The sequence below is a fragment of the Perca flavescens genome, chromosome 21 (genome assembly GCF_004354835.1).
Source record: "Perca flavescens isolate YP-PL-M2 chromosome 21, PFLA_1.0, whole genome shotgun sequence".
NCBI lineage: Eukaryota > Metazoa > Chordata > Actinopteri > Perciformes > Percidae > Perca > Perca flavescens.
Window position 1 is genome coordinate 29,084,151 of NC_041351.1, and position 18,545 is coordinate 29,102,695.

General features: G+C 41.6%; 1 protein-coding gene across 4 annotated transcripts in view; it reads left to right on the top strand.

The window, feature by feature from the left end:
* The first annotated feature begins 11,493 nt into the window (after window positions 1–11,493).
* jmjd1cb (jumonji domain containing 1Cb) overlaps window positions 11,494–18,545 on the top strand; it is a 146,541-nt gene continuing 139,489 nt past the window's right edge. For all 4 annotated transcript variants that reach the window (XM_028566974.1, XM_028566976.1, XM_028566977.1 and 1 more), the window contains exon 1: window positions 11,494–11,899. In XM_028566974.1, the coding sequence (XP_028422775.1) occupies window positions 11,744–11,899 (156 nt within the window). In that variant the 5' untranslated portion in view covers window positions 11,494–11,743. The remainder of the gene's footprint in view (window positions 11,900–18,545) is intronic.

An 18,545-nucleotide genomic window follows, 5' to 3' on the forward strand; every position in this document is an offset into this window, starting at 1 on the left:
TAGTGATATCTGAGCACATAAACGTGTGTGTGTATGTATGAGCTTGTATGTGTGCAGCTATGAGCTTGTGCCTTTATATATTTGCAGATGTGCATGTATGTGACCACAAGCAGATATGTGCATGTTTTGTGTACATATGATGCAAGTATGTATGTGTATGGGAGAGAAGAGGGGGGGTTGCGTTCATAGCTACTTGTTATTCATGAACGCGGCTGCTGCAGTGTGCAGCAGTGTGAGGGAGATTCCCAGTGGAGCCTCTATGGTCACAGTGCCTGTCTGGGTCAGCATCAGCATCAGGATCACAGCTGAACAGAAAACACCGAGCATTCAGCTGTTCCACTGCTAACCTCACAATACTGTGCAAAATCCACTCAGAAACATACATATTTGCAAATAAATCAAACTGAGCAGAGACATAACTGAATATCAACCACTGATAAAAACAAAGTCTTATGAGGTATGTCATTGTTGCTGCTTAAGGGCATTCAATCATGCAGTTCATCAATATTCAGTTATATATACAATGTGACATTAATAACCATTTCAAAACTATTATATTCATCACTCTATCAAGAGATATACAGAACAGCGCACCTGCTCTCTTACATCTTATTCCAGTTGTTAATTTTATGCCTTGTTTTTATGCTTCTCATTTCGGATGTTGCTATGTGACTGTTCTACAGTGTTTAGTTTAGTATTTCCCTTCTAGTACTCCCCCTACACACTGTCCTGATATATTATGATTAGGTACCTTGTAGTCTCGCATTGCCAGACCCTCCTCCACAGCGCTGCGCAGGAGGGTCTGGCTAGTCCAAACAGCATTCCGAGATTGGAGAAAAACATGCTCTGGTTTACTGGCATTTCTTAAACCAATCACAGTCGTCTTGGGCGGCGCTAAGTGCCGGACGGAGCAACGGCGCCTCTGCAAAATAGCCTCAGGAAGGAACTTGTTTTGGTGGAATGTGTGTAGGTAAAAAAATTTTAAGGCGCTCACACACCAACCCGATAATCGGCCGTCGGACAGTCTGGCGAGGTCGGTGACTCGAGTCTGTTCGGTGTGTTCCATGCCATCGTCAGTCAGATTGGACAGATAGTCTAGCTAGCTGTCTGGATTTATCCTGCAGAGATATTAGGATCATGGGCGCCCAGATAGCTCAGTTGGTAGAGCGTGTGTCCACATATGTAGAGGTTGACTCCTCAAAGCAGCGGGCCTGGGTTCAACTCCGACCTGCGGCCCTTTGCTGCATGTTATTCCCCCTCTGTCTCCCCTTTCATGACTTCATCTGTCCTATCAAAAATGCCCAAAAAATAATCTTTTAAAAAAGAAAGTAGAGAGATCTGAGGAGCAGTTAACCGTAGTCCTCATAAATCCACCGGTTTAGAACGCCCAACACAAAGAAAGAGGAAGGACACAGACATTGAAAATTAGGGACATCCAGCGGAATTTCCGGCGGCAGCTGAACAATCCCAGAAATGAAACGCCGTCGATATAGACTAGGTACCTCGTGAATGGTAGGAATGCAAATTAAGATCAGGCCAGAATCTCTCTTTGACCTTTTGTCCCATCTTCTTACTTGAAAGCAGTTATTTAAAGGGCGGTTTCACAATATCTTAGGCAAACACTTATCCCCTCTGGAGGCTAAACAGGAGCTTTAAAGCCTTCCACAGGAACGTATTTATGTATAGCAGCTCTCTCACACGTGTAGATCTTTTTGTGGTAAAAGCATTCTTAAAATAGTTCTGATGGTACAACCTTTTGTTTATAAATGATACAATGCCAATGAAAATTGGTGCAGGTGTGTTACTTTTAGCCTAAGAGCTTTGACTGTTTTCAAATTAAGAGTGAATGCTGCTTGCATTAACCCTTGTGTGGTGATCATATTTTTGTTACACAGCCAATGTCCCTGGGTCTGGTGGACGCACCACATTATTAGGCTTTTAAATCAATACAGCCATAACAATTTATGTAAAAATACTTAATAGATGTTTACTTTAGCTCAATAACCAATGATATATACATCACTGATGGTTCATATTTGCCATTTACCCCTGTGAGATCACATTTATGATCATGTGATCATTTTCATTTTGTGAGATAATAAGGAAATTCAATTATAAAAAAGTAACAATTTTGTAACTTTGTGTAGGAATAGCAGGTGCAGAAAGACAACAGTGTTTCATATCACCTAAATTTAAATACACTCAGGTCCAGTAGACCCCAACACCTCATATGTAATTTTTTAACTGGTGTCGTTCCTAGTTTTTTTAAACATGCTGTTGTTAAGCCTGTACTTAAAAAGCCCATGTTGGATCCACTTCAACCTAAGAACTACAGGCCAATATCAAAACTACCATTCATGTCAAAAATATTAGAAAAAGTTGTAGCAGAGCAACTCACCCTTTTCTTAGAGAAGCACGAGCTGTTTGATAAATTCCAGTCTGGTTTCCGTAAAAGGCATTCTACGGAAACTGCACTTCTTAAAGTTTCTAGTGATATTATGATGTCAGCTGATTCAAAGGATTTTACAGTTTTGGTCCTATTGGACCTTTCTTCTGCGTTTGACACTATCGATCATCACATTATGATAAATAGACTTCGTGATCTGGTTGGGACGTCTGGATCAGTTTTAAAAGGGTTCTCATCCTACCTTTCTGGTAGACATTTTAGTGTTTATGTGAATCAGATATTGTCTGAAACTGCAGAGTTGTCGTGTGGGGTACCTCAGGGTTCTGTCTTGGGACCTATTCTGTTCCTCTTGTACATATTTCCTTTAGGACAGATAATTAGTCAATTTAGTGACATATTGTACCATCTGTATGCAGATGATATCCAACTGTACTGCTCGTTTAAGGAAACTGAGTTCTCTAAACTGTGGTTAGGTGACAACTTTCTGCTTCTGAACTCAGATAAAACAGAAACTCTAATTATCGCCCCTGAAAGTCGTAACCCTGAGATAAAGCAGCATATTGGGGACTTAGGCTCGTCTGTCCAGCCGAGTCTCAGGAGCTTAGGTGTGGTTTTTGATTCAGCTATGTCGTTGGATCACCACTCTAAATTATTAGTTAGTTTCTTCCAACTGAGAAATAGTTCTAAGTTAAGAACACTTGTGATTAAGGATGAATTAGAGATGATCATTCATGCTTTCATTTCTTCACGTTTAGATTACTGTAGCAGTCTTTTTATCTGTCTGTTTATAGGGCACTCATTGAAATCTTTGGAAATTCTAAATTGTAACCTCAGAAAGGTAATGGGGGATGGTACAGGACGTTAAAAAAAAAAAAAAGTTATCAATATTTTTCATGTTTGCATTGCAAATCAAGGTCAATGAAGTTACCATATATGAGCACTTGCCCGTCTAGGGTGAACAAAAATGACCCAGAGTGAATTTTAAAAATTATGTGAAAAACACAAGGAACATTTATTTAGAGACATCTCTTTCTTGAGGTAGGCTACTGATACTGGCTTGACTGTTAAGGTTGTGCCGATGGATGATACCATCGTCCATCGTGATGGCTGACAGAAACCCAACCCTATTGACTGTCATACAAGAAAAACTCTTAACATCATAACTAAACATGGTAAGTTGATTTAACTCACAAATTATTTGGTTGAATAGTCGTGTTAAAAATTTGAGATTGTTGTTATTTGCATAGCATTTCTAAAAACCAGAGTTGGCCTAATATTGACTTAAAAGCATATACCTTTTGCAGCTGTCTGCTCGGCTCTTTTATGGGGAGAGGGATACCGTTGTTGTTCCTGTAAACCCTGCCAGAGATGATGATAGCTCAGAGGAAGAAGACAACGATGTGGCAGATCCCGACTTCCTTCCACGCACCCAAAACCTGGACATTGATGGCCCTTCTGCCAAAAGGAAGTGTGTGCGGCCTGCAGTGGAGGTGCTTTTAAATGAGGACCTTGGCGAAAATGATGACAATCAAGAGCTGGCACCAACAGCAAAGAGGCTCACCAACAAAAGGGAGCCAGAACCCCAGGAACCCTCTAGAAGAAGGTTAATCTGGACAACCCACCCCTGACTTCATCCAAAGTCCATTTGATTATTTCAGCAGGTACTTCAGTCGTGAAGTAATCTCGCACCTAACATATCAAACCAACTTATATGCAACCCAGATGAACATCAACACCACCTTTGCCACCAGTGATGATGAAATTATGAACTTTGTGGCTCATAATTTCTAACTCAGTGGTGGCAAAGGGGTGTTGATGTTCATCTGGGTTGGTTTGATATGTTATGTGCGAGATTACTTATTACGACTGAAGTATCTGCTGAAATAATCAAATGGACTTTGCATGAAGTCAGGGGGAATGTGCTGGTATTCAGGCAGGGGTGGGTTGTCCAGATCAACCTTCTTCTAGAGGGTTCCTGGGGTTCTGGCTTCCTTTTGTTAGTGAGCCTTTTTGCTGTTGGTGCCAGCTCTTGATTGTCATCATTTTCGCCCAGGTCCTAATCTGCAAGCACCTCCACTGCAGGCCGCACACACTTCCTTTTGGCAGAAGGACCATCAATGTCCAGGTTTTGGGTGCGTGGAAGGAAGTCGGGATCTGCCACATCGTTGTCTTCTTCCTCTGAGCTATCATCATCTCTGGCAGGGTTTGGAACAACAACGGTATACCTCTCCCCATAAAAGAGCCGAGCAGACAGCTGGGGCATATGATCAAATATGGTGCATTTAGATTTCAGCCCAACATTAAGCTAATTTTTAGAAATGCTGTGCAAATAACAACAATCTCAATCTTTAACACAACTATTCAACCAAATAATTTGTGAGTTACATCAACTTACCATGTTTAGTTATGATGTTATTACCATAGCTGTGGGAGAAGCCAGGTTCAAAAAAGCAATATTTATGATTTCTGCAAGATGGCTGTGTTTGAGGTGCTCCAGGCCACTGCTGATTGTTCAGATGCCATGATGTCAATATCTGTCAGATAGCTTGATCTCCCCTGATTGGCTGAGAGAAAACCACATGACTCCACAACTCCAAATTGAGGCAGGGGGAGGGCATTTTGAGTGTGTGTGCAGAAGTGACTAAATATGGTTACTTGCCACATAAAGAGTTAAGAATCAGCTTCATCGTCTCCGAACTCTGCTGCAAGGCTTTTAATGCACATTAACAAAAGAGCACACATCACACCTGTATTAGCAGCACTTCACTGGTTACCAGTCCAGTATAGAATTCAATTTAAAATCCTGGTCATTACTTTCAGAGCCTTGCACGGTCAAGTTCCTTCATACATCTCTGATTTGATACAGCTACATACCCCCCGTAGTCTGAGTTCATTAGGTCAGATGCTATTAGTGGTTCCCCCCACTCATTTTAAAAATAGAGGGGACCGGTCATTCCCAGCAGTGGCTCCTAGGCTGTGGAATGACTTGCCTCTCACGCTACGTTGTGTGGATTCTCTCGAATCTTTTAAAAAGCACCTGAAGACTCTACTGTTCAAGCAGGCTTTTACTTAGTCGAGGGGTTTTTATGGTTGTTTGTTATATTTTCTATTTGTATTTCAATTTGCTTGTATTGTGACTTATTGTGTTGTATTGCATTTTATTGTGAAGCACTTTGTGATTTTTATCTGTGAAAGGTGCTATACAAATAAACTTTACTTACTTACTTACTAATAGTTATGTGTGTGTGTGGTTCTTCACAGAAAATTAGCCAAGGCCAATTAGTTTGAGTTAGAATAAATAATCCATCCATCCATCCATCTTCGTCCGCTTATCCGGTGTCGGGTCGCGGGGGGAGCAGCTCCAGCAGGGGACCCCAAACTTCCCTTTCCCGAGCAACATTAACCAGCTCCGACTGGGGGATCCCGAGGCGTTCCCAGGCCAGGTTGGAGATATAATCCCTCCACCTAGTCCTGGGTCTTCCCCGAGGCCTCCTCCCAGCTGGACGTGCCTGGAACACCTCCCTAGGGAGGCGCCCAGGGGGCATCCTTACCAGATGCCCGAACCACCTCAACTGGCTCCTTTCGACGCAAAGGAGCAGCGGCTCTACTCCGAGCTCCTCACGGGTGAGTGAGCTTCTCACCCTATCTCTAAGGGAGACGCCAGCCACCCTCCTGAGGAAACCCATTTCAGCCGCTTGTACCCTGGATCTCGTTCTTTCGGTCATGACCCAGCCTTCATGACCATAGGTGAGGGTAGGAACGAAAACTGACCGGTAGATCGAGAGCTTTGCCTTCTGGCTAAGCTCTCTTTTCGTCCAACGGTGCGATAGATTGAATGCAATACCGCACCCCTGCGCCCGATTCTCCGACCAATCTCCCGCTCCATTGTCCCCTCACTCGCGAACACAACCCCAAGGTACTTGAACTCCTTCACTTGGGGTAAGGACTCATTCCCTACCTGGAGAAGGCATTCCATCGGTTTCCTGCTGAGAACCATGGCCTCAGATTTAGAGGTGCTGATCCTCATCCCAACCGCTTCACACTCGGTTGCGAACCGATCCAGTGAGTGCTGAAGGTCGCAGGCCGATGATGCCATCAGGACCACATCATCTGCAAAGAGCAGCGATGAGATCCCCAGCCCACCAAACTGCAACCCCTCCCCACCCCGACTACGCCTCGATATCCTGTCCATAAATACTACAAACAGGATTGGTGACAAAGCGCAGCCCTGGCGGAGGCCAACCCTCACCTGAAACGAGTCCGACTTACTACCGAGAACCCGGACACAGCTCTCGCTTTGGTTGTACAGAGATTGGATGGCCCTGAGAAGAGACCCCTCACCCCATACTCCCCGCAGCACCTCCCACAGTATCTCCCGGGGACCCGGTCATACGCCTTCTCCAAATCCACAAAACACATGTAGACCGGTTGGGCATACTCCCAGGCTCCCTCCAGGATCCTTGCGAGAGTGAAGAGCTGGTCCGTTGTTCCACGACCAGGACGGAATCCGCATTGTTCCTCCTCAACCCGAGGTTCGACTATTGGCCGAACCCTCCTTTCCAGCACCTTGGAGTAGACTTTACCAGGGAGGCTGAGAAGTGTGATACCCCTAGAATAAATAATAAATAGCATAATTTTTCTTTTAGCAAATATTGAAAATGGGTCCCACAGAACTGAACACCACACAAGGGATATGGTGCAAAATGTCACCGCACTCTTACAAATTTGACCATCAGACCGTTTTCTAGTCTGTTGATCCACCACAAACAGCCAACGTAGTGACTGCACAGAGTAGACATTAGCTGACCAAAATTATTCACTCAAGTTTTTAACTTGTGTCATTGCCCCCGTTTTCACTGCACTGGGTGAATTTATATCTGTGTGTTAACATTGTCCTAGGGTGCGTTTTGTCAACAAAACATTAGAATTAAATCCTCTTCTGTACTATGGATATGGTGCCACTCCGCCAGCCATACCAAAATACTTATTTATGAACTTCAATATCCAATGATGGCATTCTAAACTCTGGTGGATTTGTGAGGACTATGGTTAACTGCTCCTCAAATCTCTGCAGGGTAAATCCAGACAGCGAGTTAGACTATCTGTCCAATCGTTGCACGACTAAAACTACTTTTGAACGTACACGTGTTCAAAAGTTCCAAATAAATACTCCCTAAAGCCTGACTCACGCGCTGGATGGTCCTCCCCTTCCACTATCTCCACTATCCACTTTGCAAGGGCACCATCGCTGCATCCGGGGCTAAGCGCCACCCAGGATGGTTGTGATTGGTTTCAAGAAGTACCAACGAGCCAGAGTGTTTCCTCCTATCCCAGAATAAATAAGCAGTGTAGCCAGATCATACTACAGCACTGTGGAGATAGTCTGACAATGTGAGACTAGTCAGGAAATAACTTTACACCTGTTCAATTAACATGACACAATATATTAATAAAACAACAAATATAGTTATCTCACTTCTTCACAGTTATGGTGTTTTTCCTTTCAATTGTTACATTTCTTATTCCAACACTATGACCCTTCTTCGTACTGCTTCTTTTGTCTCATGTGCATTTAGGGTGACTGTTTTTCTTCAGCATCTTTCCCCTTTTACTCTTTCTCTACTCATCTTGCGCTGCTTTTCTTCTTCAATCATTCCTTCTCTCTCTTTCTTTCTCATTCCCTATTGCAACCCACCCTGGAGGTTGCTCCAGGCTGTTTGCTTTCTACACATACAAACCTCTATACTGTCCTTAAGATCCCTACACTCTGCACACACACACACACACACACACACACACACACACACACACACACACACACACACACACACACACACACACACACACACACACACACACACACACACACACACAAGCAGAAGCACACAAGCGTGCAATCCTCCATAGAGCCCCATGCACACAGAACACACACAAACCTTCCCTCTCTTTTGTGCCCTCTGTTCCTCTGCCTTATTCTCTTCTTCACTAATTCTCTCTCTCTCTCTCTCTCTCTCTCTCTCTCTATCTCTCACTCTCTGTCTGATGCTGTAAAGGAGCATGACAATGGAAACTAGTAAACTGGTAAATCCACACTGAAAGAAAGAGCCCAATCATATCAGTTCCATTTAAAATTCTGAATGAAATGTTCACATACAAAAGAGCAAGATTAAAGAGGTGTAAAATACAAATAAGCAGCAGATTATAATATATGGAATGATGGACAATAATAAATAAAACTTTATATAGCACTTTTCTTGTGCTTTAAAAAAACAGTAGATAAAACAAAGACAAATAAAAACAACAACACAGGGACCATAAAACAAGGGGATAAAATAAAGTGGATAGAGGGGATGATGAAAAAACACGAAACATATTCATAAATACTTTCCTATAAACTAAAGTTTTAAGAAGGGATTTAAAAGACGCTAATGACGTAGCCTGTCTGATTTAAATTAGCAAAGAGTTCCACAGTCTAGGGGCTCTAACAGCAAAGGCCTGATCCCTTTATAATCAATATAACCATAACCTTAACCAGCAGAGCCACATCCACTGATCTAAGGAAATGCCCAGGCATAGTTGGGTCAATAAATCCGTAATATAATTTGGAGCATGGCCATTTAATGCTTCAAACTTGATCAGTAGAATTTTAAAATCAATATAGAACGGGTAGCCAGTGTAAGTTGGCTAACGCAGGAGTCATGTGATTTTCTTGGCACCTGTTAATATTCGGGCAGCAGCGTTCTGCACCAGTTGGAGTTGGTGAGGGCAGCTATAACTGACACCAACATACAGTAAAGTGCATTACAAAATAAATGCATGTATGACCTTATGTAAATCAGTAGGAGACGAGAATGACCTGACTTTGGAAACTTTCTTGAGGTGAAAGAAGCATCTCTGGACAACATTCTTTACTTGAACATCAAAACAGAGATCTGCATCAAATATTGCTATAATAACCGGCATAATATTTTTAGACTGGAAAGACAAAGACTATCAGATTTCTCATCATTACATTTTGGAAATGTTTGGGACATCCAACATTTAATATCACTAATAGATAGACACAAATAGATTATCAAATTACTGGATTATAATGGGTGTCATAACAGTGGTGGGAGACACCATGGTTCTACAGTAAATCATCTTGCTGAAAGGAATAGCATGTCTACTGAAAACAACAGTGGGCCAAGAATGGATCACTGACTTCCTGTCTGACAGGAAACAGCATGTGAAGCTGGGGGAACACGTCTCCGACTCCCAGACCATCAGCACCGGATCCCCCCCCCAGGGCTGTGTTCTTTCTCCTCTGCTCTTCTCCCTGTACACCAACAGCTGCACCTCCAGTCACCAGTCTGTCAACCTTCTGAAGTTTGCGAACGACCTCTCCCTCATCGGGCTCATCTCTGATGGAGACGAGTCCGCCTACATGTGGGAGGCTAACCACCTGGGGACCTGGTGCAACCAAAACAACCTAGAGCTCAACGTTCTAAAGACAGTGGAGATGGTTGGGGACTTCAGGAAGAACCCAGCCCCACCTGCCCCCATTACCCTCTGTGGCTCCACAATTGACTCTGTGGAGTCATTCCGCTTCCTGGGAACTATCATCTCCCAGCAAAAATGTTGATGGATGTGCAAAAGTTCAGGATTATATAGTATGTGAGAGTCTTTGTCTCAGTGGGGTTCCGGGGTCTTGTATATGTATATTGCATATGTAATTTATAGTAAATAGGACATGCTTGCATGGTCCTTTTCCACTATTTACACCAGTTCTTTTAAATCTAAGCTAAAGACCTATCTTTTTGATGTTGCTTTTCTTTAAATAATCTATTTTATTAACTTTAATTTCTTATACTGCACTGTAACTTTTATTCTTATACTGCACTATCAATTTTATTCTTGTCTTTTAATGTTTTTAATTTGTTTATTATTGTTTTTTTAATTGTTTTCTAACTGCTCTTTAATGTTTTATGTAAAGCACTTTGAATTGCCCTGTTGCTGAAATGTGCTATATAAATAAAGCTGCCTTGCCTTGCCTTGCCATGTTTTATGTTTTTCTTTTTCTTTTTCTATATCCACTCCCACACTTACTTACTTGTAAGTTATTCATTCATGCAACTGTTATTTGCACAAGGTGGTCCAATGAGGATTGTTAACTCTCTTTTGCATAGGTGCCCTGTGTACACCACAAATGCAGAGATACTGTGTCACATGTTGCAATTATAAGTAAAACATACCAAATGCCTTATACATTCCCCCTTCTGTTAAAGTAACGTGTAAATCATAAAAAATATATATAGTTGAACTCACAAGTAAAACCACGCTGCCATAGTTCTGTTGCGGAATTGTAACTTACAACGGCCGCAATTATCAGCATGACATAAATTTCTTCCTAGCCTATGATTATAGCCTACATGGCTGTCACCCTCAAATGACTCCTGTGAATTTTGCCCCTGTACCCCAACCATCTCCATTGTAGCCTTATTATTTGTCATTTTTACATAGGCTACATGGAGATTTAATAGAAAAGCACAGGTAATTTGACCTGTAACCTCAGGCGGCTACAATGACCTAGTAGTCCGTGTCATTCGCTGCCTCAACTGTCTAAAAAAAACGGTTAGCAATATGTTAATGTTTATTTGTACATTTTAAAATAAAGGTCAAATAGAAGAAAATAAGGACGCGTTGTGTGTTACAGTGGAAAACTCCAAAATAGAGACTTCGAAAACATTTTAAACTGCCAAGTATTTATTTAGCCTAGTACAGTATAACGATTCGAAATGACAGGACTCCAGCAATAATTCCGCAAGTTTGAAGTCGATCGGTACACACTCTCCAATTATAGCGGGATAGCAATACCAGCAGTAGTAGCACTAGAACGAACAATAGTAGTAATAGTAGTGCTACTGCAGTCGTAATATAAGCAGAAGTTGTCTTCACTTGCTCGTGGCAGATCTACAAGTAGGTTACGAGCAGTAGGAGTAGTTTTGCGAAAATAGTACCGATAGGGCGGAGGGACACAACCGTGCTGCGGCCTGTGAATGCCTTGGGATCCAGCGGAGAAACACAAGTATGGATGGCGGCGGTGATGCGGTTCAGTGTTCCACCGTTTTTTATATGCTGAGAGAAAAGAGACTGACGCTTGAGCGGGTGGAGACTGCTGCACATTTAAATCCCCCGGGTCGGGTTTTCAGCGTTTAGTAACTATATATTTTCCTTTTTTATTTTCTTTCTATTGTTGGATTCTTTAGAACTGGTTTAATGTCGTAAATGACAGGTCTGTAAGGGCGTCGTTGTTGGGAAGTTTTTTCGAGGGGGGTTTTTGCCCAGCATAGGGCCATGGCAGTCGAGGCTCGGCCGGAGCTGGTCGGGAAGCGGTTCCTCTGTGTCAGCGGGGACGAGCCGCCTGAAATCGGCGACTTCGGTCGTTGGCCGTGGAGGTCCGGGGTCATACGAGCCGTTAACCATCGTGACAGCGACAATCCCGACCTGACGGTAAGGGAAACGCTGACTTTGTCCTCATCTTTGGTCTGTTACATGCAAAGCAAATGGGAAAATCTCTGTGGTTGGTGGCTAGCCAGCGAGGCAATGTTGTAGGCTTGCCAGGCGAAAATTATGTTGTGGCTTTCTCTTAGTTATTGTGGCTCTTTTGGACCAATGAGTATAGCGCTGGTATTAACATTGTTTCGCCAAAATATTTATCATTGTTGCGTGTATAAGTTTGTCTAGTTATTTCGGCCACTTAGCTTGGGAGACAGACTACCAGTAGGGGGTTATAGAAAGCAAGCAGCTCGCGCTGGTCCAGACACTGCTTATTTACTTAAAAATCTTCAGACTTCTTTCATTTGTAAATCATTTAGCCTACTGTGGCTAAGACAAGCCTCCCTGTTTTCATATTTAGTAAGTGCTAAGGATGGTTCAACCATAGTGGGCTCCATACAGGTAACGTTACACTGCCTTCAAATCATAAAGGATAATGTAAAGCGTTGATTTCAAAAGAATCCATTTGTCAACAAGCAACACCTGGAATTTGAACTGATCCCTGAGAGCGGCTACATTTGTAAACGCATGTGTAGGAATTTGAGTCCCGAGCAGCTAAATGCTATAATCTGCTGTACACTGCAAATCAGCTGACGGAGGTATGGTCAGCTTTCTAGATGTACCCCGCGTTACTGCCTTCACGTTGAGCTAATCCATGTAATCTCGTGGTTATTGGTCACAATCCACATTATTTGACCGTGATAAACGACCAGAAAGCCCCTTCTGCCCAAATTTTTCTGGCGGACAACAACCCGTCCGACTTGGACAGGGAGGCAGGAATGCTGGGACTTGTAAAAACACAAAACTGGCTTGCTGCAGGCTGAACAATAGGCAGTTTGTATTCATGTAATATATTGTCTATACTTTTAAGACACCTCCATGTTGTCACTTGTGGAGATTTTCAGGAGCAGACGTATATCCTGTTTTGAGGTGTAATAATTGCTTTGTTAATGCAGTCAGTAGGCAGACGGGGACTGATAAAAAAAAAAGGGCAATATATTGGTCTACATTTCCCCCCTCCTTAAAAAGAGCTTTTCATAATGGGTAAACATGCCAGAACCAGCAAACAATGAAATATTTGCCCTGACAAGCCCTTGGCTGGCAAATACACAGTTCAGCCTCACTGTACAGTGTGCCTGTTCCCCGTTTCTTTTGTTCACAGAATCCTTCTATCTGCCCCTCTGCAGATTACTGGCCAAACCCCAACACAGTTCTGATTTGATTATTTAGTGTGTACATATGTGCTATTTTGTGAAGACCATAAGTCATCAGATATTACTCCTATCTATTACTATTATATTATGGTTATAGGTCTTTTTTTTGGGTTATTTTTTATGTGTGATTTAATTTGAGAGTCATCGGTGGTAGTTCAGTTCTTGTGTTCATATGTGTAGGCTATTTTATATAATACATTTAGGCCAGCATACATGTCACAGGTCCTTCTTAGTTTCACATGTCATTGACTACTCATGGTGCTTTTAATGAGATGTAGATACATTCCAGGTTTCACTGCTTCATAGCTCTAGGTCATTCTGCACTTCACTAATGCGTTTATGTCAAAGTTGGCTTTCTATTTTTGACAGGAACAGTGAGGTGACATAATTCCATTCCATACAGTGTCAAAGCTAAACCGTTCTCTCATGTGTAATTGCACGCTCCGTCATCTATGCAGCATATTGCATGTACTTGCTACGCACAACAAACATGCTCCCAGTTTCCTGATTCCGTTGTAGAATTGGTCCTTGTGTGTGATGTGATTTAGGCCGTGAGTAGTGTTCTGGTTTAATTCCACACAATGGGGCACATTCTCATTAGCAAGGGGCTTAACTAGCTGACTGAATACAGTGGAGAAGGATTGGAGATTAGATTAGATTAGAAGAAGTGTGTCAAGCCAAGCTGTCAGGCCTTTTGTTAAGTGTACGTGGTCAGATAGGCCAATAGTGCAGGCTAGGGCGTCCCCCCCCCACTTTCAAATTACTTTATTATTCTATTTATAAGTCTTGGTGATTGCCCCCTATTTTAAGCAATAAAGAAAGTAAGACATATTTTTCTTATGCATAGGTTAGTACTATTCTTTCTGTCATTATTTATCAATATGGTCAACTTAATTATTGTTTTGTGTCCCCCCATTTCTCAAACCGAAGTTACACCGTTGAGTGCAGGAGTTTACTGGGTTAGCAACGGCTCCCCACTTATTGGTTCATAGCTATTATCTTGGTGGAAAAATAATGCAGTTTACAAAAGCAGTCGATATAAATTAATACGTATGAATATAAATTGCTGTAGAGATCAGTCTCAAACAACCAGCCATTAAGCAACATTTAAATTCTCGGGTATACACATTTAACTGTTCTGAAATATCCAAACCTTTTAATCTAGAGCTGAAGCAGTCGGTTGATCATCAGATTACAGGGCTTTCCCTGCCATTGTAAGGCTTAGGTCTAGCACCCAAACTGTTTTGGGCAGCACCTATAAGCCATTGAATGTCACTAAATTCCTTTTATCAGTTCTAATGATTGTAGTCGGTGTCCAGTGGACTTCTTTAGCAAGTTTTGTCTTTAAGCTTTTTTGAGTGTTATTCATCTATTATCTGCTCTAGCTTTTCCAATGTTTTAGTCACAGATATGGTAATAATAATGGTCCAAAATGATGTAAAATTGCATTTTTTTTTAAATGGAAAAATGTTAAATGTCCTTGAGCGAGGACCCTTAAACAAAATAAGTGCACCGAAGTCTTTTCCAACCGTGGATTAAAAGAAACATGTGAGAAGTATATGCTCCTCCTTGTCTAAAATGATAGTGAACTGATTATTTGAGAGGTTTAGACCGTTGGTCCATACAAGTAATTTGAAGTGTCATGCAGTTATTAGCTCACAAACCATTTGAGGACTCGTTTTGCTGAGTGCTCTCCACCTGGTAAACCTGACAATATGTTCAATTAGCTCGGCACTTTGGGCTCTGTGAAATAATGTATCTGTGATAAGCAGATTTCACTATTTTTGTACATTTTATGAACCAAATAATGAATGAATTAATTGAGAAAATAATCGTCAGATTTATTGATAATGAAAACGGTTTTTAGCCTAGTTGCAGCCCGAGTCTAATGTGATTTGACATTTCTTTACAACTTTTTAAGCAAAGCAATGATAGCTGTACGTGGTAGGCTATTATTATCATTATTATTATTATTGTTATGTCAGATAATTTAACATATTAAATGGTGCATTTGTGGTTAGGGAAGCAGTAGATTAAACCAGTTTGACTGGCTTAGAGCCGCTGTGGGCGAAACAATGAAACTAATGTTAGTATTACTGATGCAGTTTGCTTAATTTCTTTAGAGCCAATTCTGTGTATAGGATATATAATGGCAGTAATTGCAGTGGATGTTAAACAGAATCACTGGAGTAATAACCGTGGGCTGCTTAACTGTTTATACAAATCAACCGTTTACTATTTTGCGATATTCTATGTGCTCAGTCGCAAGCCATAAATGCACAGCCTTATAGTCTAACCCTTAGTCAACATTACACAATGAGCTCATAACCAATTAGTAAATATGATATAATGTATCTGATATTATGCAACAGTGGGTTGAGGCTCAGTTCTGGTTTTTTTATTTCATATTTTCATGCTGCTTATTAAATATATTGAACAAATAGTATGTAAGGTTTAGAGACCAGTTTTGTTGACTGTACATTTGAGCTAAATGTTACCACTAATATTTATTAGTTTATTTAGCAAGTCATTCAGTCGTTTGCTCATACATTTAGTTTCTCATTGTTTGAGTGCTCTTTACCTGATAAACATGACAATGCATTCAATTAGCTCAGCTCTTAAGGAAGAAGAATACATTTCTCTTTTGGGTCCTGGCATTAGAAAAAGTTCAGAATAAGCCCCCAAATATTAAAATATGGTACTCCATTAATGGCATTGTAAATTCCTATACAGTGGCCCAGTATTGGCACTGAAGGGACAGTCTCAAACTGAAAACAGAAAACTACATGACAGAGTTCAAATGGCAACAACAGAGACTGATAGACAAGAGAGCTGAGAATCTGTGCAGCAGTGACCCACAGAGGGAAATACGGAGCATCTGAACAGCATTGTAATCCCCTCGCAGACACTTGGTTTTTTGGTGGGACTTGAGTGACACAAGCTGAAAAACAGCTCAGCAGCAGAACCCTGGCATTAAACTGCCACACTCATCTGGATTCACAATGAATGGAAAGAGCAGGGCAGCCTGGTCTTTGCCTATAGGAGCCTTTGTTTTCCATTACAGTCCACCGTGTGTGTGTGTGTGTGTGTGTGTGTGTGTGTGTGTGTGTGTGTGTGTGTGTGTGTGTGTGTGTGTGTGTGTGTGTGTGTGTGTGTGTGTGTGTACAGTAGCAGTGCTGCTAGTTTGTTTTTAGGGTTGTGCCCTGAGGTTCATCTCTGTGTGGCTAATCAGCAGAAAATGACAGGCTGTGACCGGGGAAGAACCTTCCACATACAGAATCCATGCATACAGTAGTTGTTGCAGTGCTGCAGTTCAGCCAGCTTAGGAACTTTATTAAGCTGTGTGTGAGTGTGTTTTGGGTCGTGAATAGCAGCATTGTTTAGAGTACAAACACTAACAGAGACGCAGAGAGTAAACATGGCAGGAGAGAGGCTTTTACCTTCTAACGTAGATGCTTCAGAAGGGCTGTTACAGATATGTACCATCACATGGATTTGGCTATACCATTTGTTCCAATAGGAAATTTACATTATCTTTGAATGCTGTTCAGTGCATTGTGTATATTTCAGTTTGCTCATGTTCTCAGGCCACCACTCTTTGTAGGAACCCACTGGGTAACTAACAGTTGGTTAGTTGGTGGTTGGTTAGTATTAACCTCCAAAATAGGCCTGGATGATGGTTCATTATTATTGTTTATCGAATGTCTGTGTAAAGTGATGACATGATGTCTTAATTTTTCTCAGCAAGCCGTAGTAACAAAGTTACCTAATACGTTTTTGTTTTACACACATGAAGTGTTTGGTCTCGTGTAACAGTCGAACACAGTTCATTGATTTGAAAGCCAGTTTGAATTGAATTTTTTTTATGTGATTTTTGCATACATTTGCCATATTTTTATATATCGATATCGAAAATGTCCTTATTAGTATCATGATAAGGATTTCCCAGCCCTATTACAAAATATTAAATGATTGACTAAAAGTATACTACTATAATATACAGCATACACTCCTTTTTTAGTGTGGCAGGGCAAATTGTGATATTGTGATTTTAGTGTTCACTAGGGATGAATGATATTCAACCGTCATCAATCATAAACCCACGCTCTGCATACATTCTCTGCTCTGCATCTGTGGACAGCCGCGGACTTGTACGATATCGGTTGCGCAGCCACGGTTTCGCTTGCATTGTCGTGGTCATATGCAGCCCCTTTCCTGAAAGTGCTTGCCCATCCGTGCGACCGACACAATTCCGCGCTGTCCGTGGAGCATACGTCAGAGCCCGTCTCCACCATATCCACTTGCAAGGTTCTCAGCTGCTGTGTGTCTTCCATGGAATCGGTGCTCACAGCGGAGAGCTACGTGACACATAAAACTATATCGATGAGGACCGGCGGGTTGAATCGTCCGTGCCGCACATGCGCAGTTAAGAAATAGATTGTATAGGCTAAATTTCTTTTACAATACAAAAAACATTTTATTTCCTTTTTTGTTTTAATAATATTGTTTTAACTGATAGTATTAATCGGTCAAAATTCTTGATGTCAGGTAACGGATGAACGGTTAATCATTAACATCCCTGGTGTTTGCAGTAGTGAGTGGAGACACTCCTGTTATATACCGACAGATGTGAAGAAGAATAAGGATTGACGTTGTACTGCATTAAGTATATGAGAATATGGTTTATTGAACTTGTACAGTCAGCCTTAACATAAGGCTCTTTTACACAGATTCCACAATACTGCTGTAAAGAAGCTCTGCCATTAAGTAGACTTTGCTTCTTTTTTTTCTTTTCTTTTTTACAGTGAACCAAACCACGCCAGCATAATGTTGCCCCAGTATGTGATTTTAGTGTCCATACCTTTCATGCAGAACGGTGAAGCAAAATAACGGCACAACATTCCCGCCTTGAACAGGCTTGGTGAAAGGGGTTATAGACATATCAACAGGTCTAGATACATAATACATCTACCAAAGGCATTTACAGGGAGGTTTATTTTCACTGAGTAACCTTCAGGTATGTTTTAATGTTTATGTATCTAATGGTTCACAGTGCAGTATGTCTTTGTGCTGACAACTACAGATACTCATCACACGCTCAGTTGCTTGCTCATTATTACAGAAGCTGTTATAATGAATTACAGTGCAATCAGGGAAGGCAAATAAAAGCAGTCCATGGTGTTGTGATGCGTCTTTATTTATCAAGTTGATATTTGCACGGTAAGCTGCAGAACTGCTATGTGACGTCCTGGTTATGCTGTGTTTGGGCAGCGCAGTAACTGGATACTCAGAGTGTTAGTGGTTTGTTTTCTGGTGCCTAAGGAAACAAAATGTAATCTGAAGCCAGGACGGGCTGGCTGGATTGCTGGCTGTACCCCTCCCCCATC